The sequence below is a fragment of the Nyctereutes procyonoides genome, unplaced genomic scaffold (assembly GCF_905146905.1).
Source record: "Nyctereutes procyonoides isolate TBG_1078 unplaced genomic scaffold, NYPRO_anot_genome, whole genome shotgun sequence".
Classification (NCBI taxonomy): domain Eukaryota; kingdom Metazoa; phylum Chordata; class Mammalia; order Carnivora; family Canidae; genus Nyctereutes; species Nyctereutes procyonoides.
Genome location: NW_026575119.1, coordinates 4,557,835 through 4,578,860, shown reverse-complemented (window position 1 = coordinate 4,578,860; position 21,026 = coordinate 4,557,835). Strand labels below are relative to the sequence as shown.

Here is a 21,026-nt window from a genome sequence, read left to right as displayed (position 1 = left end):
CTCTTTTTCTCAAAGAAATAGATAAATCTAATATATCTTTAAATAGATATATTAAATATAATATATATATTAATAGATAAAAAATCTAATGTATCTTTAAGTAGATATATTAAATATAGTATATATATTAATAGATAAAAAATACTATTGAACTCTCCAAATGTATTTATTCTTCAGTCCCTTTATTTCCCAAACAGAACCTGAACACAGGATATGTAGCAGACATAGTCTACTCAGGATCTTTTCAATCTTAAAAAGACTTCATGTTGCCAGTATGAGCAAGATGAGAAATCTTAGGCATTTAGTTTTTAATGCTTTCATTTTTAAGTAATCTCTCTACCCAACGTGGGGCTCGACGTTTAAGGACACATGCTCTACTGACTGAGCCAGCCAGGCAATCCTAAGATGAGAAATTTTATTTTATTTTGTAAATGTTAAAAGATGGGGGGAGAGGGGAGGGACAGAGGGAGAGAGAGGAACCGAAGCAAACTCCACCCTGAGCATGGAGCCTAATGTGGGGCTCCATCTTACGACCTTGAGATCATCCTGAGCCAAAACCAAAAGTTGGACACTCAATCAACTGAGCCACCCAGGTGCCCCTAAGGTGAGAAATTTTAAATGGAAGTATTAAGACTTAATCTCACGTGAAGCTTTTCCTTGGAACTTCCTGTCAAAGGAAAACATTTCTGAAGATCGGAAATTGTAAAAGATTACCTTTACCTGCCCTTTTGACATTTCAATAATATTGAATACTAATATTGGTAATTGGAAATACTTGATTTCTATGACTCTAAACATTTTCTATTAATTAAAATATGCTTAATAAAATGAGCTTCCCCACCGCGCCCCCCCCCCCCCCGGAAAATAAAATGAGCTGTCCCCGTTTATTTGAATCCTGAGTTTCTTTTGGCTTAAACTTCCTTGAAAACCGAAGTAAGAATTACTTAAAAATATCCTTTTGTTATTCTAGTCTCTTTTACCCATAATGCTTTCAACTACTGAAAATTATTTTAGTTCTTGAACAGTGTAATTCCAAGCATATGACTAGAAGTGCAACAGACCTGTTGTATATGTCATTATTTCATTTAAGGCACCGTAGATTGTATGATGCCCCACTATTTATGTACCAAGAAGAAATTTTTAAAAATCATGCCAGCTATAGTTTTAAGACATGTTGAATTAGAAATTGGATTCCAATGTCAGAGATATTAAAAGGTGACAAAAATGAGCATCTTAGAATCATTGAAATAGAGTATTCTTGCTCATCCTTAAACGTAGCTGCAAAGTAGGCATAATTGGATCATTTTACCTAATTGTAGTGGGTCTTTGTAAGTTGTAGAAATAGTTATAATAATACTTGTGCTATGAACTAGTATTCTAAACACTTTGCGTGGATCCTCATTTAAGGATCACGACAAGAGGTCTTGTGAGATAACTACCTTTTATTTTATTTATTATTACTATTTGGTAACCTCTATAACCAACAGGGGGCTCGAACCCCTGGCTCCCGAGATCGAGTCACATGCTCTTCAGAGTGAGCCAGACAGGTGACCCGAGATAACTATGTTTATGCTCATTTTGTGGATGAGGAAATTGCGATAATTATAAGTGATAGCAATTATGTGACAGAGTACAAACAGGAATCATACTCAGCTTGAGCTGCCTCCTGAGGTCATGCTCTTCCTAAACAGATAGGCTGCTCTTTTAATAGAGTGGTGAATAATCACTAATAAATATTGTACTTTCTTTAAACGAATAATAATTCTTTGTTTTGGAGTCATGAGAAAAACATGGCTCCCTAAAATTTACAATTATATGAATTAATTTTGTGTTTTGAAATAGTACAGTGTAATTTCCTTACAACTCCTTTCACTTTCATAGGTCTGCTCTCCACTTGGCCTGTGCCAATGGCCATGTAGATATGGTGAAACTCCTGATAGACCGGAAATGCCAGGTCAACCTCTGTGATGAAGAAAACAGGACAGCTCTTATGCAGGTGCGTGGTCACAGATATGTCTGCCTGAATTGGATTGGATTGAAGTACTTGGAATGAACATTTTTTTTTCTTTTACCTAGAGTATCGAGATTAACCATTACTTTTCAGAAAGTAGGATCACTGAAATGTGTAACACAGGCTCATTCTATGAGGTTTTTCTACCTAGGAAAAAAACAAATAGATATCCTAATGTTCCATTTAAGGTATTGACCCTGAATCATTTATAAGAGAAGGAGAAATCGGGATCCCTGGGTGGCTCAGCGGTTTGGCGCCTGCCTTTGGCCCAGGGCGCGATCCTGGAGACCCGGGATCGAATCCCACGTCGGGCTCCCAGTGCATGGAGCCTGCTTCTCCCTCTGCCAGTGTCTCTGCCCCTCTCTCTCTCTCTCTCTCTCTCTCTCTCTCTCTCTCTCTGTGGCTATCATAAATAAATAAAAATTAAAAAAAAGAGAAGGAGAAATCTGCTGTAACTACATATTAAATATCAATCAAATGTTTCCAATGCTATGTTAATACTTAACATTCATCTTAAAAATTGACTTTTGTGACAAGACTTTTGCCTTTAAACATAACTCATTGGTGAAACTTGTGGCATGTTTCCTTCAAATTCCCAGAATTTACATTCTGTTTCTTGGTGTAATGCTGACAGGCTATAAAGTGCCAAGAAGAGGAATGTGCAACTATTGTGCTGGAACATGGTGCTGATCCAAATATTATGGACAACGAGGGCAACACCGCTCTCCATTATACGACTTTAGTGGAAAACCTCTCAATGGCAGAGAAGCTGTTTTTACACAAAGCAGATAAAGAGGCCAAAAACAAGGTACAGATTAACTTTTTTTTTTACAAAGTATTTGATGTTCTAAAAAAAAATATATATATATATATAGCTTCAAAGGTTTTTTTTATATATATGTATATGTACATATATATGTACATAGGCACATATATATGAACACATGGACACGGAATTTTATACATCAGGTCCTGTCATCATGGAAACAACTCCAAAACCAAGGCGGGGGAGGGAAAGAGAAAAGTAATGCATATAGAAAGGCACCTTTCTGTCTGCTAGCCACCCTTCCACCCCAGAAAGAAAATCTTCCCATTAGTGCCTGGGAGTAGATGGTGCTCTCAGAGCCCAGAAAGGATTGAAGGCGTAGAGGGGAGTGTGGTGATGATGGAGGCCGAATGCTGTGCGGAGGCTTAGGAGATGAATGCTTCTGGGGATAAGTAGGAGACCGTGACCCAGAGGAGTAGCTTGGGTGAGTGTAAATGGGAGGAGAAAGCAGGAGGTTGTAATAGGCCATGGGCGCTCTAGGCCCTAAGGTTCAGAAGATGAGAGCAAGGGGATCAGGTCATGACATCCTACAGGGGGTATCTACTTGTGCTGGTAGCCACTCTGTCAGCCATGTACCACGGTGAGGTCTCCCATTCCGGAGAGTAGCTCCTGCTCAGCCTGTGTAGTTCCTCAGTGGGGTGGTAGGTGTCTATGGGGAGCTGGTGATGACCACACTCGCCAGTCTCCCTGTGCTTTCTTTGACGTGCATTACCTTCAGTGGCTGCCCTTGCAGAAACACTGTTGCATGCCATAGATAGGGTCCATTTTTCATATTTGGAAGCTCAAGCATTTCCTGAATGAAAATATTTTGAAATAATTGTCTAAGCTTTTGCTTTAAATAACAATACCTTTTATTTTTGAAGACTTTATTTATTTGAGAGAAAGAGAGCATGAGAGAGAGCACACATGAGTAGGGAGGAAAGGCAGAGGTAGGGGAAGAAGAGGCCTTCCCACTGAGCCAGGTAGCCTGATGCACGGGGCTTGATGTCAGGAGTGGGATCATGACCATAACTAGAGGGAGATGTTTGACCCACTGAGCCACCCAGGCTCACCATCATCCATCCATCCTTCCTTCCTTCCTTCCTTCCTTCCTTCCTTCCTTCCTTCCTTCCTCCTTCCTTCCTTCCTTCCTTCCTTCCGGGGTTTGTTTATTTATTTATTTTATCTTTTTGTTTTTTCTTTTTAAAATTTTTTTTTAGTAGGAGTTCAGTTTGCCAACGTATAGCACAGCACTCAGTGCTTGTCCTGTCAAGTGCCCCCCTCCCTTGGTGCCCGTCACCCAGTCAACCCAACCCCCCACCCACCTCCCTTTCCACCACCCCTTGTTTGGTTCCCAGAGTTAGGAGTCTCTCATGTTCTGTCGCCCTCACTGATATTTCCCACTCGTTTTTTCTGCTTTCCCCTTTATTCCCTTTCACTTTTTTATATTCCCCAAATGAATGAGACCATATAATGTTTGTCCTTCTCTGATTGACTTACTTCACTCAGCATAATACCCTCCAGTTCCATCCATGTTGAAGCAGATGGTGGGTATTTTTTGTTTCAATCCGTGGTATATGTATGCAATGGAATATTACTCAGCCGTGAGATTTTATTTATTTTAGAGGAAGTGAGCGAGCATGTGCAAGCAGGGGGTGGTGTGGGGGCAGAGGGAAAGAAAGAGGGTGAGAATCTGAAGTAGACTTTGCGCTGAGCCTGGCTCAGGGCTGGATCTTATGACTGTGATCATCACCTGAGTTTAGACCAAGAGTCAGATGCTCAACAGACTGAGCCACTCAGTTGCCCCTAAAGAATGATATCTCTGAAGAAGCATTAGAGAATGCAGCTTTCTTTTATGTACTTATGGCAAATATTTATGAGAACACAGAATGTGTTCTGAAACTTTATTTTCAAAAATTTTTTTCTGACCCAGTTTGTTTTATTATTTAGTGCCAAACAACAGAGGAAAGCAAAATTTGCGTTGGAAACACGCTTTGTCTTAAAACACAAAACAAATGTGTTTTACAGTATCAACTCTTGCTGCCGTCGAGAAGTTCCTATTTGATCAAAAAGCGATTTATTAACAGGGTCGGAGTTTATCTTTTATCAGCCTTGACTTAAGAGGGGAAAAGGAGAAAGGAGTCAGAAATATGCCGAGCAATTTGGAAAATCGGCAAATGAGGGGAAATAACTAGAAGAGGTTTTTTTTTTTTTTTTATTGTGTTTGTCTTTCTTCGGTTTTTATGTTTAGGCAAGGTGTCTTCAATTTGCAGGGATAATAATTCTTACTTTAGGAACCAGTGAGTGTGTTGTAAACTTGTCTAGAGATGAATTCTAGGAGGACTCTGAGGAAATCAGATTGGCAGTGAACAGATGGTTGATTATGTGGGCAAGAAGAGGGTCACCTGGGCGGCTCAGCGATTGAGCATATGCCTTCAGCTCAGGGTATGATCCCGTGGTCCCAGGATCGAGTCCCACATCAGGCTACTCGAGTGGAGCCTGCTTTTCCCTCTGCCTGTGTCTCTCCCTCTCTCCCTCCCTCTCTCTCTCTCTCTCTCTCTCTCTCTCTCTCTCTTTCTCTCTCTCAGTCTCTCATGAATGGGTAAATAAAAATATTTATTAAAAAAGTGGCCAAGAAGAGGAAAGAACAAATAATCAACTGACATAGTATCGTATTTGGCAGCAATAGCCACTTAGACAAAACTCTAAACTCTGCTTGCAAATCTAGAGTGTCTTGATGGAAAGTAAGGAGTGTGTAAATAATGGAATCAAGTTGCATTTTTGAGTTTACTGGTCCTTGTTATAACCTCTAGCCATGGAAATTGAATGCAGGTTTGATAAATGACTCATTTCTGTTTTTGGCGGAATCCTCAAGTGATAGGGAGAATTGGCCACATAGGTGAAAGAGGAGACTGACGTGGTTGTGTACTGAACTAGTTCTCAGCTAGAATTGTGCTGGTGAATCACAGTCAACAGGGAACTTTAAAAGAATCTACAAGCCAAAACTGTCCCGTGAAGCTTTCGACGGAGTAAATCCAATAACATGTGTACCCAGAATTTTGGATTAGTTTTTTGAGATTCTGATACAACTCTTGGCTAAGAACTACTGAATGGGTAAGTATACATATACAAATTTAGAGATGTAAAAATATTATCTCTGCCAGAGCTCACGTTTGATACTGGCTACTTCCTTCCAACCTGAGACCCTGGGATCTAGACCTGACCTCATGAGCTGAAGGCAGATGCTTGACCAACTGAGCCACCCACACTCCCTGAGAAAGCAGTATTTTAAAAAGAAGGAGCAGCTGGTGAAACCGTGGAGAGTTGAGAACGATGGGGCTAATTTTATTTACTTTCTATTTTACATGTTTATGTTACAGGATGGTTTAGAATTTTTATGATTCATTATCCAAATGTGTAATTTTGTAAATTATAAATTTGTTTCCACTTTACAGGATGGCTTCACACCACTTTTACTTGCTGCAAATGAGAACAAAGAGGACATGGCGACAATTTTAGTAGAAGAAGAAGCAAATGTAAATGTAGTTGACAACGCTAAAAGGTAAATTTTTTTTTTTTTGTGCGTGTGAATCTTAGTATTTGGTCAAGAGTGGAAATAATTTCTGAAGGCAGAAAGTTTAACTTAATAAGAAGAGTATTAACTTACAGGTATAGTGAAAAATGTCAGCATGTGATCGGTTAGGTAGAAAAGAATTCTGACAGGACAACGTGAAGAACATTGTATAGTATAATACAGGATCCTTTGTATTATAGATTGATGTCATTTGCAATAGTTTTTTTGCTGTATGATTTTTACAGTAGCTTAAAGTGTTTCTTGTCAAAATTGTTAGTTTTTTAGCTCAGAGCATGATGCCAGAGTCTGGGAATTGAGCCCCACATCGGGCTCCCAGCAGGGAGCCTGCTTCTCCCTCTGCCTATGTCTCTGCCTTTCTTTCTGTGTCTCTCCTGAATAAGGAAATATAATTGATAAAAAAAAAATTAAAGAGTCCAAGCAGAAACCTCTGAAATGGTCTCCAAGCCTTCATGTGGTAGGGTAAACCAAAAACAACCCTGCATCCTAGGAGAGATGCAGAGGGATAGTGCTAGGAGAGCTATGCAGTGGGATAGTGCTAAAGGATGAAAGGCTGGTGAGCTCTATCACATTTCTGCTTGAGTCACTAGTCTGGCCCATTTAGAGACTGGATAGATTGTGGCAAATATCTGTAGTTACTGTCAACTTGAACAAAGAGTCGTTCCATAGTTATTGTGCGCCTCCTATTGCTTCCAGAACAGAGTAATAAGATGTCGGGTACATGGTATGTCACCACTGATACGGCAAATGCATTCTTTTCTATTCCGCTAGCGAATCAGAAATAGTAATCTCTCTACCCAACGTGGGGCTCGACGTTTAAGGACACATGCTCTACTGACTGAGCCAGCCAGGCAATCCTAAGATGAGAAATTTTATTTTATTTTGTAAATGTTAAAAGATGGGGGGAGAGGGGAGGGACAGAGGGAGAGAGAGGAACCGAAGCAAACTCCACCCTGAGCATGGAGCCTAATGTGGGGCTCCATCTTACGACCTTGAGATCATCCTGAGCCAAAACCAAAAGTTGGACACTCAATCAACTGAGCCACCCAGGTGCCCCTAAGGTGAGAAATTTTAAATGGAAGTATTAAGACTTAATCTCACGTGAAGCTTTTCCTTGGAACTTCCTGTCAAAGGAAAACATTTCTGAAGATCGGAAATTGTAAAAGATTACCTTTACCTGCCCTTTTGACATTTCAATAATATTGAATACTAATATTGGTAATTGGAAATACTTGATTTCTATGACTCTAAACATTTTCTATTAATTAAAATATGCTTAATAAAATGAGCTTCCCCACCGCCCCCCCCTCCCCCCCCCGGAAAATAAAATGAGCTGTCCCCGTTTATTTGAATCCTGAGTTTCTTTTGGCTTAAACTTCCTTGAAAACCGAAGTAAGAATTACTTAAAAATATCCTTTTGTTATTCTAGTCTCTTTTACCCATAATGCTTTCAACTACTGAAAATTATTTTAGTTCTTGAACAGTGTAATTCCAAGCATATGACTAGAAGTGCAACAGACCTGTTGTATATGTCATTATTTCATTTAAGGCACCGTAGATTGTATGATGCCCCACTATTTATGTACCAAGAAGAAATTTTTAAAAATCATGCCAGCTATAGTTTTAAGACATGTTGAATTAGAAATTGGATTCCAATGTCAGAGATATTAAAAGGTGACAAAAATGAGCATCTTAGAATCATTGAAATAGAGTATTCTTGCTCATCCTTAAACGTAGCTGCAAAGTAGGCATAATTGGATCATTTTACCTAATTGTAGTGGGTCTTTGTAAGTTGTAGAAATAGTTATAATAATACTTGTGCTATGAACTAGTATTCTAAACACTTTGCGTGGATCCTCATTTAAGGATCACGACAAGAGGTCTTGTGAGATAACTACCTTTTATTTTATTTATTATTACTATTTGGTAACCTCTATAACCAACAGGGGGCTCGAACCCCTGGCTCCCGAGATCGAGTCACATGCTCTTCAGAGTGAGCCAGACAGGTGACCCGAGATAACTATGTTTATGCTCATTTTGTGGATGAGGAAATTGCGATAATTATAAGTGATAGCAATTATGTGACAGAGTACAAACAGGAATCATACTCAGCTTGAGCTGCCTCCTGAGGTCATGCTCTTCCTAAACAGATAGGCTGCTCTTTTAATAGAGTGGTGAATAATCACTAATAAATATTGTACTTTCTTTAAACGAATAATAATTCTTTGTTTTGGAGTCATGAGAAAAACATGGCTCCCTAAAATTTACAATTATATGAATTAATTTTGTGTTTTGAAATAGTACAGTGTAATTTCCTGACAACTCCTTTCACTTTCATAGGTCTGCTCTCCACTTGGCCTGTGCCAATGGCCATGTATATATTGTGCGTCTCCTGATGTATTTGAAATGCGAGCTCAACCTCCGTGATGAAGAAAACAGGACAGCTCTAATGAAGGTGCGTGGTCACAGCTATGTCTGCCTGAGATGGATTGGGTTGGAATCCCAATCAGTTCTTGGAATGAACATTTGTTGCATTTAAACATAACTCTTTGGTGAAGCCTCTGGCATGTTTCCTTCAAATTCCCAGAATTTACATTCTGTTTCTTGGTGTAATGCTTACAGGCTATAGAATGCCAACAAAAGGAATGTGCAAGTATTGTGCTGGGACAGGGTGCTGATCCAAATATTACGGACGACAAGGGCAACACCGCTCTCCATTATGCGGTGTTCGAGGAGAATTTCTCAATAGTAGAGGAGCTGCTTTTACACAAAGCAGATATAGAGGCCAAAAACAAGGTACAGATCAACTTTTTTTACAATGTATTTGACATTAGATACATATCTATATCTGCAAAGATTTTATTATGTATTTTCATATATACATACACACAGAGACCCTGAATTTTATACATCAGGTCCTGTCATCATGGAAATAACTCCAAAACCAAGGCAGGGGGAGGGCTAGAGAAAAGTAATGAGTGTGTAAAATCTAAGATCCACCTCCCAGGCCCCCTTCCTCCCCAGTAATAATCTTGTCGTATTAGTGCCTGGAAGTAGATGGTGCGCTCAGAGCCCACAAAGGATTGAAGGCCTAGAGGGGAGTGTGGTGATGATGGAGGGTGAGTGCTGTGCAGGGTCTTAGGAAATGGATGCTTCTGGGAATGAATAGGAGACCGTGACCCAGAGGAGTAGCTTGGGTGAGTGTAAATGGGAGGAGAAAGCAGCTGGTTGTAATAGGCCGTGGGCGTTCTAGGCCCTAAGGTTCAGAAGCAAGGGGGATCAGGTCATGACATCTTACAGGGGCATCTACTTGTGCTGGTAGCCACTCTGCCAGCCATGTACCATGGTGAGGTCTCCCATTCTGGAGAGTAGCTCCTGCTCAGCCTATGTAGTTCCTCACTGGGGTGGTGGGTGTCCATGGGGAGCTGGTGATGACCACATTTGCCAGTCTCCCTGCTCTTTCTTTGATGTGCATTACCTTCAGTGGCTGCCCTTGCAGAAACACTGTTGTGTGCCATAGTTAGGGTTGATTTTTCATATTTGGAAGCTCAAGCATTTCCTGAATGAAAATATTTTGAAATAATTGTCTAAGTTTTCACTTTAAATAATGATACTTCGTATTTTTGAGTATTTCATTTATTTGAGAAAAAGAGAGGATGAGAGAGAGCAAACACAATTTGGGCTTAAAGGCAGAAGGATGGGAAGAACAGGCCTTCCCACTGAGCCAGGTAGCCTGATGCATGGGTCTTAGATGGTGTGGAATAGTGTATACCATGGTATATATTGTGAGAGAAGCATAGATTCTTGGAGCCAGACAATGTTTGAAGCGAGTTTGTTGAATGAGTGCAGGTAATCTGTTGAAGAGGTAGTGGAGGTCTATTTATTTTTATTTTACTTTTTAAAAATATTTTATGTTTTTGAGAGAGCCAGCGAGCAAGCAGGAGAGAGCGCACGAGTGGAGGGGAGGGCCAGAGGGGGAGGGAGAAGCTGACTCCTTGCTGCAGAGGGAGCTCAAGGTAGGGTTCCATCCTGAGACCCTGGGATCATGACCTGACCTCATGAGCTGAAGGCAGATGCTTGACCAACTGAGCCACCCACACTCCCTGAGAAAGCAGTCTTTTAAAAAGAAGGAGCAGGTGGTAAAAACACAGAGGCGTGAGAGGGAAGGGGCTAATTTTATTTACTTTCTACAGTATATGTTTTAAGTTTAGAGGAATGTGTAGTAGTTTTAAAATTTAGCATGCAAATATGTAATTTTATAAATTATAAGTTTTTTTTTGCACTTTTACAGGATGACCTCACACCAGTTTTAGTTGCTCTAAATGAAAACAAAGAGCAAATGGTGAAATTTTTAGTAGGAAAAGGAGCAAGTCTACCTGCAGGGGATAAGGTTATAAGGTACAGTATTTTTTTGTTTTGTTTTATTTTTTAAACCTTAGTATTTTGTCTCAAGTGGTAACAATTTCTCGTGTCATAAACTTTATCTTATTAAGAGGATTAAGTTGTAGTCATATAGTGAAAAATGTCAGGATGTCATCTCTTAGGTAGAAAGCAATTATTCTGACAGGGCAACATGAACAGTGTATAGCAGAATTCATATTTCTTTGTAATATTGATTGATGTCATTTGCAATAATTTTTTTGCCATAGGATTTTATATTAGCCAAAAGGGTTTCATATTAATATTATTAGTTTTATAATGGGGACTCCTAACTTGTAGTTTACTTTAAGACACAGTTCTGGATATCTGAACTCTTTTATTAATATTTTTTAAGATTCTATTTCATACTTTTCTTTAAAAGATGCATAATAAGCATAAGTAGGAGTTGTTTTTTTTATTGACTCTTTATTACTTTAAAAGATGCATAATAAGCATAAGTAGGAGTTGTTTATTTTTTTTATTGACTCTTTATTACTTTTTGTGAAGAATACTGATGTTGTTAGATGATCCCAAAGTGGTTAATTACCATTACCAGATACTCTGGGTTCATCAGTTTTTATTCTTTTTCTTTTCATGTCCAGTATGTTTTATCATTTTCATTTTTAATTGGAATGGATTGAAGGATGAAAGAGAAACTTAGGTAAATAGACTCTTCCTTTAATGAGGAGAAATCATAGGTGAGTGATAAAGAGAACAGATATGGACTTTAGCTTCACCGAAGACTAGGTTTAATTCTTAGCTTGCCTCCTTGCAGTGTATGTGACCTTGGAAACATTACTTACCATCACCAGATACCTTTCCTGATATGAAAAGGAGGATAATAATATATCCTTCAAGGGTGGTTGTGTGTAAATAATATTTTTCTATATATATGTGTGGGTATATACATATATATATAAATGTGTGTGTGTGTATATATATAATGTAATTTAGTGCCTACCACATGCTTAACTTAGCATCATTAATTGCAACTATGACTGTTTTCTTTTCATTAGTGTGAATATTACTGTTTTAAGCCTATAGATAGCTTTTATACCGACGTGGCCTCCAGGTGGCTTGGAGGTACACTGTACCTGTTTAAGGAAAAAATGGGGAATTTTTAAAATGATTTTATTTATTCATGAGAGACACACAGAGAGAGGCAGACACACAGGCAGAGGGAGAAGCAGGAAAGATCTGGAACTCCAGGATCACGCCCTGAGCCAAAGGCAGATGCTCAACCACTCTGCCACCCAGACGTCGCAGAATGGGGAATTTTTTTTAAAAACCCTTCACCTATTCAGATCAGTGACCTCAGCATAGTTTCTTGCTCATCAAAGGGTTTTACATTAGCAACTTCTACTATAATACCCAAGTGGAACCAGAGGCTTCTTTTTTGTCCCTTCATTTTAGCCATGGGGTTAATTTACAAAGATGAACACTTGGACATGTTAGTGGCCAATTCTGTAGCAACATGTGAGATAGTACCTTGATGAAGTGTATCAGATTAGGTGCTTAAATACTCTTGAGTTCTTTTTTTTTAATTTTTATTTATTTATGATAGTCACAGAGAGAGAAAGGGAGAGAGGCAGAGACACAGGCAGAGGGAGAAGCAGGCTCCATGAACCGGGAGCCCGATGTGGGACTCGATCCCGGGTCTCCAGGATCGCGCCCTGGGCCAAAGGCAGGCGCCAAACCGCTGCGCCACCCAGGGATCCCATACTCTTGAGTTCTTAAGGATGAAGTTATCTCTCTTTTATTTTAGAATAGCCCTTATGCTTGCTGTAAAATATGCTGTAAAAGATGAACCATGAAATATAGCAGTCTTCTCTTTAGGAAGGTTTTCCTAAGATGTATATGGATGGACTGCAGAAGAATATGCTATTATTAATAGTATTAATATGTAAGTGTTTACATTAAAATGCTAGTTATTACTGGGATACCTGGGTGGCTCAGCGGTTGAGCGTCTGCCTTGGGCACAGGGCATGATCCTGGGGTCTGGGGATCGAGTCCCACATCTGGCTCCCTGTGAGGAGTCTGGTTCTCCTTCTGCTGATGTCTTTGCCTTCTCTCTCTCTCTCTCTCTCTCTCTCTCTCTCTGTCTCTCATGAATAAATAAAATCTTTTTTAAAACGTGAAAATAAAACATGCTAGTTATTTCTCAACTGAGGTTTAAAATGCAGTAAAATAGTGTTACTTCCTATGTAACAGCTGAGAAGGTATAATTTGATTCAGGCACTTTGGGATGGCAGTGAGTTAGAGCCTATCATCACCCAGAAACCAAGCAAAAGGCTAGACTAGTTAGAAGTAGCAATGGGTGCACGATTCTTTATGTCAGTTCTCTTGAGACCTTTATCCTTAGGGATCCTCACTGTATCTGTTTCATTCCAACTATAACCCTTCTGCATGGTGTTCACATAATGTTATATCTGGGTGCTTCTTTAAAGATTGATTGATTGATTGATTGATTGATTATTTGAGAGAGAGTGAGCACAAGTGAGGAGGAGGGGGTGGAGGGAGAAGGAGAATCCGACACTCTGCTGAGCTGGGAGCCCAACACAGGGCTGGATCCTGAGACTATGACCTGAGCCAAAGGCAGATGCTTAACTGACTGAACTACCCAGGCACCTCAACGTCTGTTTTTACTAACTAATTACTTGTGTCCTAAGATGTTCAGTTTCACAGAAAACTCTATACTCTTCCTTGTGGGTTATCACCTATACTTTCCCCCTTGAATTTTCCAAGAACCTAAGGATTTCCCTAAGACCGGAGAGGCAGTCCTCTTTTATAAGCCATTTGGATGGAAAAAGGGACATGCTCATCATTCTGTGGTTTCCTTTGATTCTGTTCCTGCAGCATTGCTATTGAAACTGGTTCTGCAGTCCAGTCATGATTGACTTTTGCTAATAGGATGCCCTTGCTGATCCGCATTCCTCAGTCCTCATGGTGATCCACACTTAGAATTCAAACTTAAACCTTTTTTTGTTTATTACCTATGCTTATATGCTCAGCTGCTCTTCCAAAGCCACTGGCGTGCTGTTCCGACAGCTGGACCTCCTGGCTTTAGCCCCATACACCCTTCCCTTCACATTCAAAAACTTTACGTGGAAACCATATATTAGCCCAGACCTTCATGATGAATTAACCTTCAAGGATTTTGTTTGTCTTTTCTGCTAGCAGATTTTAGTAGGGACCATTCTAAACTATTAAAGAAGTTCAAATAACACTACAGGAAGAGACTGGACTTTCCTTTCCCTTTTGTTCCTACATCCGTACTCGAAGACTGCTTTATTTTTTTTAATTTTTTTAAAAGATATTATTTTTATTTATTCATGAGAATACACAGAGAGGAGGGGGAGAGAGAGAGGCGGAGAAGCAGGCTCCATGCAGGGAGCCCGACGTGGGACTCGAACCTGGGTCTCCAGGATCACGTCCTGGGCTGAAGGCAGTGTTAAACCACTGAGCAACCCGGGCTGCCCCCCAAGCCTGCTTTAAATCCTGTGGAATACCTTTTCTTATTAGGTCATGGAAGGTCTCATATTGCCCTTCCCAGAGTTGTGGGCATCACCTTGCCTGAGAGGCCACGTTTTGGGTATATAATACCTCATTAAATCCTCCTAACGGCCTTGTAATATAAGATGGTAAGATTCATGTTTTATAGAGGAAGACTTTGAGTGGAAGAGAAGTGGCTGGTCCAAGAACAAAAAGCTGCTGGTTTTAGAGCTAGGACTTTGGGATTTGAGACACTTTCCATTATGGCAGGCTAACTCTTAGTTTACTGAGCTATAATGCCCTCAACTCATGACTGGTTCACCTTACTTTTGTTTCTCCTTTAATTATAATTACATACTTAATAAAAAAAGTTTTTAGAACTAACAAATTTGAAGTACCTATGGGGTAATTTAAGTTTTGATGTTAACCCTGATATTGTTTGAAAAATCTTAAGAATTTGATATATCTGGTAAATGTTTTTCATATCAGTATTAAAAAAGTCACATTGGTTGTCACTCTTTCTTATACGTAGCAATGACCAACTAATTTCTGAACATGAAGAAGAAATGAAACCCGAAAATTCTTCAGAGAATCATGATCTAGGTACGATTTTTTAGAGTGAATTACTTACGGTGGTCCTAACATAGATGAAGTCAGAGTAAGGCAGTTTTGATAATGAAAGAGCAATGAAAAAACAAAACAAATCCAATGTGTAAATTGCATGGGTATTTGTTTTGTTTCTTAATTTCTTTCTTAATAGTATAGGATTCAGAATTTGAGAAGTTATTTTTGGTAATTTAAAATGTGAGGCAGTATTGTCTGAAAAGAAATTCGTTATCTTAGTATTTTTTAGATTTTATTTCTTTATTCCTAAGAGAGACAGAGAGAGAGGCAGAGGGAGAAGCAGGCTCCATGAGGAAGCCTGATGTGGGACTCAATCCCAGAACCCTGGGATCACAACCTCAACCAGTGAGCCATCCAGGTGCCCTCATTATTAGTTATGATACTTAAAATATCATGTGATATCATGTGTAAATAAGAAAAAAAGATATTTAAGTTGGTATGTTTTATGTTTCCTCTATAAATAAACATGTTATAAAAGTTATACTGGTTATACAAATGGATATTTTAATTTTTACAAGTGGATTTCATTTAGTAAATATTATTATAGCATGATTTGTCTCATTATCCTTAAAACTGGAACTCTGCAATACCTTGCTGGTACTTTACACAAATGGCAAACAATAAGAACTGCAAAACCTTAGCTAGTGTGCAGCAATACCAATGAGATTGCTTGATTTTTAAGGTGATTACCTATCCTACAGAAGCCTGTTGAGGAGCACAGGTTATTTTAGATGCTGTTGCATCAACGCAATCTCACTATTCGTGACTTCACTTCTCTTAAGTCAGAATGTGATATGTTGACTTCATTAGGACAATGTTCGTTGCATAATACTGTAGTTTTTTGGAAATAAGATACTCTGTTACCATTAGTCAAAAGATGATCATAATAAATATTCGAAAAGGGCAACTTGGGCTCAACAAATTATAATAAAAGCACAAAAATATTCGCAGTAACAAAGATGTTACCGTTGCTCCCCAGAGGTGGCACCTAGTGCGTTGCATGGTCTGAAATGTAGGAAGAAACCTTTACCTTAGTGTGGATCTCTATCACAGAAATCTTTAGGTTGGCTTTGGTTTTGCAAGCTATAGGAAGCAAAGATGAAATAGAGTTTTGGTCTTTCAAGGTGCTCATAATAGAATAGAGCTGTCTTTGTGTTGTGTTTTTTTTAAAGATTTTAATTTATTTATTCATGAGAGACAGAGAGAGGCAGAGATCCAGGCAGAGGGAGAAGCAGTCTCCATGCAGGAAGCCCGACATGGGACTCGATCCGGGAAGTCGGGGATGAGGGCCTCAGCCAAAGGCAGACACTCAACTGCTGAGTCACCCAGGGGTCCCTGTCTCCTTTCCTGCTTGGCTAATTAGCAACAGCTTCAAGCATATTTTCACATGACAATATCCACTGACCAGAAGAACTGTGTTTTTTTTCTCTATGTTTCTTTTATATAGGAAGAAAACTCAGCGGCTTGCAGTAAACTTCCCCTAACATTTTATAGGCTAGGTAACATGACTTGCTTGTTCCTAAAGCAGTCACTGGTAAATCATGTACTGTGATTAGCTTAGAATAATCATTTCTCCTTTTGCAGCTGGGGTGAGACCACATTCTTTGTGTATTGGGACAATAAATATCCAAATAAAGCTGTGGTTCTCCAGCAAGAATAAAGAATATGGAATGGCTGTTGGGGAGGGAGCCAGCAGGGATTGATTGGAGAATTTGAAACAGAAGAATAATCAGATTAGATTTGAATTAGGGCCCTTTGGTTATGGCATAAAATGGGGATCACCAAGCTTTTCTTAAAAGGGCCAGATGGTGAATATTTTAGGCCCTGGGGTCTCACACTCTACCATTGTAGTGTGAAAGTAGCCATAGCAATATGTATTGAAATAGATGTGACTGTGCTCCATTAAAACTTTATTTACAGAAACAGATGGCAGGTTGGATTTGGCCTGTGGCCATAGTTTGCAGGCGTCTTGTGTGGAGGATAGATTGAAGAATACCAAGTTAAAGATACTGGAAGACAAAGAAAGCTTTTATTTCCTTAGCCAAGTATCAGTCCATTTTGAAATTTTCGGCCCTCTCTACTGAACAAGTCAGGAGGCTCAATTCATTCCATTTAAAATGTTCTTTTTTTCTAGGCCTTATGTCTTTCTCTAGAAAAGATTTTAAGAAGAGTTTATTTATTTGAGAGACAGACAGCACAAGCGAGGTGGAAGGGCAGAGGGAGAGAGAAAAGCAGACTCCCTGAGGGTCTCCACCCAGGACCCCGAGATTGTGACCGGAGCCGAGCCAAACTTTGTGATGAGGTGTTTCATCCTGAACTTAGCAGTCTCTACTGAGGAGCTGAAGAAGTTCCGTTGTGCTACAGCCAAATATGTATAGTCTGTTTTAACTGCTCCTACTAGTGGAAGTCCAGGAAAATCATGCTATTTAAGTTTGCCATTGTCACTTTATGATAATGATTCTGCTAATGATACCATTTCCTGTCAGTCTCATAGGGTTTGGTTACAATAATGGTCATTAGAAACATCCACTTGTATGTACCACATCCTGATAACTAGAATTCTTTTCTTGCATTTGGTAAATAAAGAGGAGAAAATGAGATTTCTTAATGCATTAACTGCCTACCAATAGTACAGTTAATATCCACTGTAGTGTGGTTTCTAGGTGTGGTCCCAAAGGAATACTTTTTAACCAATCATCGTCGGTCTTACACTTTTAATATTCTGTATTTTTCTATTGTTGACTTAAAATGTATTTTGCTGCTTTCTTCACTAGTGGCTGAGAAGTCTGAAGAAGACTCCGTAAGCAGGTAGGACTTTTATGGATTTTTAAAAATGATGTGTTAACTAAGGGAGTGGAGAGGAAAGGATTTGTTGAGTGTTGTCTTCTGGGCTAGACTCTATATTATGTGCTTAATACGTATTACTTACATAGTCATTGCAATAGTTTCACCAAGGGGCTGTGCTGTTATAGCCTACTTTTTATTAACTAGTCAGCTGTAGTTCAGGGAGGTGGATTAATTGACCCAGGATTCCATAGTTAATGAGTAGCAGACCCATGATTTGAATGGTAGCTCTGTGTGGCTCCCACATACATTTTTTGCCCCTCAGCAGGACTGGAATTAAGATACAGATCTTAGATCATCCCAGAATGTCAAATTTCATTACATGTTAACTCTGAAATAGAATTTTCTTAAGAACCAGGCAAGTCCAAGCATTCTCCTAATATATTTGACACAACTAGTGATAGCTAGAGATAAGTATTGTGGTGGTAACTAGTTTCTTGTTTTTACTGTCAAAGATTTTGGAGTGGATCTCAGTTACCTATGGCCACAGTACCATAGCTTTTACATAAGCAAGCCCTAATCTGGCAAGCTCTTACATATAGTGACATCTGCTCTCCTTGAGATGAATGATTTTTCTGAAAGTGAAGGATATGTAATCTAGGTATAGACCATGGTATGTTAATTAAATTTATCATCTATTTAGAGGATATTTCTAACAATTGTCTATTTACTGACTTCTCAGTCTAATTTTCCCTTTAGGCTGGCACCCTTGATAAGTTCTGTGAAGCTTTTTCTATTTTTGTAGACTTTTTTGCTTTTCTCCATGTCCTTTCTATACTCTTTTCTTGATTTTTTTTAACTTCTCCAGTTTTTCTTGCTGTTTCTTTTATTCCATTACTTTTTTATCATTTCTGCCAGCTAAGGATTCTCCATTTTTCTACAGACAAAATGAAAAGCAGATAGAATTTCAGGGTTTTAAAGAATCTTAGAGATGTGTTAATCAAAATACTCTCTGATGCTGTAACCCATGTTTAACATCCTTACCAAGTGGTGGTTGAAGTGGAGAATTTGAAACTCAAAAGGGATTAAAGTGACTTACTTGAATTTGATAAGTGACAGAAATGAGATTTAAATTTAGATTTTTTCCCCTTTTCTCTCATCTTGTAGGTGAATGTTTTAATAATATAAAGATAGGGAGTGGGTCTAGTGTACACGAGAAGGGAATTAGGAGACGGCATGTTTCAAGAAGAACCACACTGGGTTGAATAGGAAAAAGAGTTTTTGAAATGATGTCAGAATATTGGGGTTTATGACAAGATAGACAAAGATCAATATATTGGGTGTTGTTTAGAAAAGCATATTAAAATAGAGTGTTCTGTGGTCATCAAGACAGTGTGGTACTGGCACAAAAACAGACACATAGATCAATGGAACAGAATAGAAAACCCAGAAGTGGACCCTCAACTTTATGGTCAACTAATATTCGATAAAGCAGGAAAGACTACCCACTGGAAGAAAGACAGTCTCTTCAATAAATGGTGCTGGGAAAATTGGACATCCACATGCAGAAGAATGAAACTAGACCACTCTCTTGCACCATCCACAAAGATAAACTCAAAATGGATGAAAGATCTAAATGTGAGACAAGATTCCATCAAAATCCTAGAAGAGAACACAGGCAACACCCTTTTTGAACTCAGCCACAGTAACTTCTTGCAAGATACATCCACGAAGGCAAGAGAAACAAAAGCAAAAATGAACTATTGGGACTTCATCAAGATAAGAAGCTTTTGCACAGCAAAGGATACAGTCAACAAAACTAAAAGACAACCTACACAATGGGAGAAGATATTTGCAAATGACCTATCAGATAAAGGGCTAGTTTCCAAAATCTATAAAGAACTTATTAAACTCAACAGCAAAGAAACAATCCAATCATGAAATGGGAAAAAGACATGAAGAGAAATCTCACAGAGGAAGACATAGACATGGCCAACATGCACATGAGAAAATGCTCTGCATCACTTGCCATCAGGGAAATACAAATCAAAACCACAATGAGATACCACCACCCACCAGTGAGAATGGGGAAAATTAACAAGGCAGGAAACCACAAATGTTGGGGAGGATGTGGAGAAAAGGGAACCCTCTTACACTGTTGGTGGGAATGTGAACTGGTGCAGCCACTCTGGAAAACTGTGTGGAGGTTCCTCAAAGAGTTAAAAATAGACCTGCCCTACGACCCAGCAATTGCACTGTTGGGCATTTACCCCAAAGATACAGATGCAGTGAAACACTGGTTCACCTGCACCCCGATGTTTACAGCAGCAATGTCCACAATAGCCAAACTGTGGAAGGAGCCTCGGTGTCCATCAAAAGATGAATGGATAAAGAAGCTGTGGTCTATGTATACAATGGAATATTACTCAGCCATTAGAAACGACAAATACCCACCATTTGCTTCAACGTGGATGGAACTGGAGGGTATTATGCTGAGTGAAGTAAGTCAATCAGAGAAGGACAGACAGTGTATGTTCTCATTCATTTGGGGGATATAAATAATAGTGAAAGGGAATATAAGGGAAGGGAGAAGAAATGTGTGGGAAATACCAGAAAGGGAGACAGAACATAAAGACTCCTAACTCTGGGAAACGAACTAGGGGTGGTGGAAGGGGAGGAGGGCACGGGATGGGGGTGAATGGGTGATGGGCACTGGGGGGGGCACTTGACGGGCTGAGCACTGGGTGTTATTCTGTATGTTGGTAAATTGAACACCAATAAAAAATAAATTTATTTAAAAATGATAATAAAAAAATAAAATAGAGCGTTCAAGAGAGTCCGGAGCAGCATTTCTTTTTGTTGGTTTAATTGAAGGAACTAGCATACTTCAGGGTTTCTTTCCTTTTTTAAGATTTTATTTATTCATGAGAGACACAGAGAGAGAGAGAGAGAGAGGAGGGAGGCAGAGATCCAGGCAGAGGGAGAAGCAGGCTCCATGCAGGGAGCCTGACTTGGGACTCGAACCTGGGTCTCCAGGATCACGTCCTGGGCTGAAGGTGGCACTAAACCACCGGGCTACCCGGCTGCCCTACTTCAGGGTTTCTGTTGAGAAACACTAAAATCAGTTGAGCCACTGGCAAGAGTGTTTACAGCAAATTAGGAATGGGGATATCATCGACTTCTACCCCACCTTACAGAATGCGGCTTAGATCCTCTCAAATAATGGGGGGAATGGAGATTCTGAACTATATAGCTGTATGGCCCAAGGTAGTGGTCTTGTGATCTCTCCACCTCTTTTT

The 21,026-nt window shown here is 39.4% G+C and overlaps 1 protein-coding gene across 1 annotated transcript in view; it reads left to right on the top strand.

The window, feature by feature from the left end:
• Positions 1–21,026, top strand: part of LOC129515569 (ankyrin repeat domain-containing protein 26-like) — a 129,333-nt gene that overhangs the window by 23,939 nt on the left and 84,368 nt on the right. Inside the window, exons 5-12 of the mRNA XM_055334492.1 lie at positions 1,882–1,996; positions 2,646–2,819; positions 6,272–6,378; positions 8,749–8,863; positions 9,031–9,204; positions 10,700–10,806; positions 14,852–14,922; positions 17,718–17,751. Coding sequence (XP_055190467.1) covers positions 1,882–1,996; positions 2,646–2,819; positions 6,272–6,378; positions 8,749–8,863; positions 9,031–9,204; positions 10,700–10,806; positions 14,852–14,922; positions 17,718–17,751 — 897 coding nt within the window. The remainder of the gene's footprint in view (positions 1–1,881; positions 1,997–2,645; positions 2,820–6,271; positions 6,379–8,748; positions 8,864–9,030; positions 9,205–10,699; positions 10,807–14,851; positions 14,923–17,717; positions 17,752–21,026) is intronic.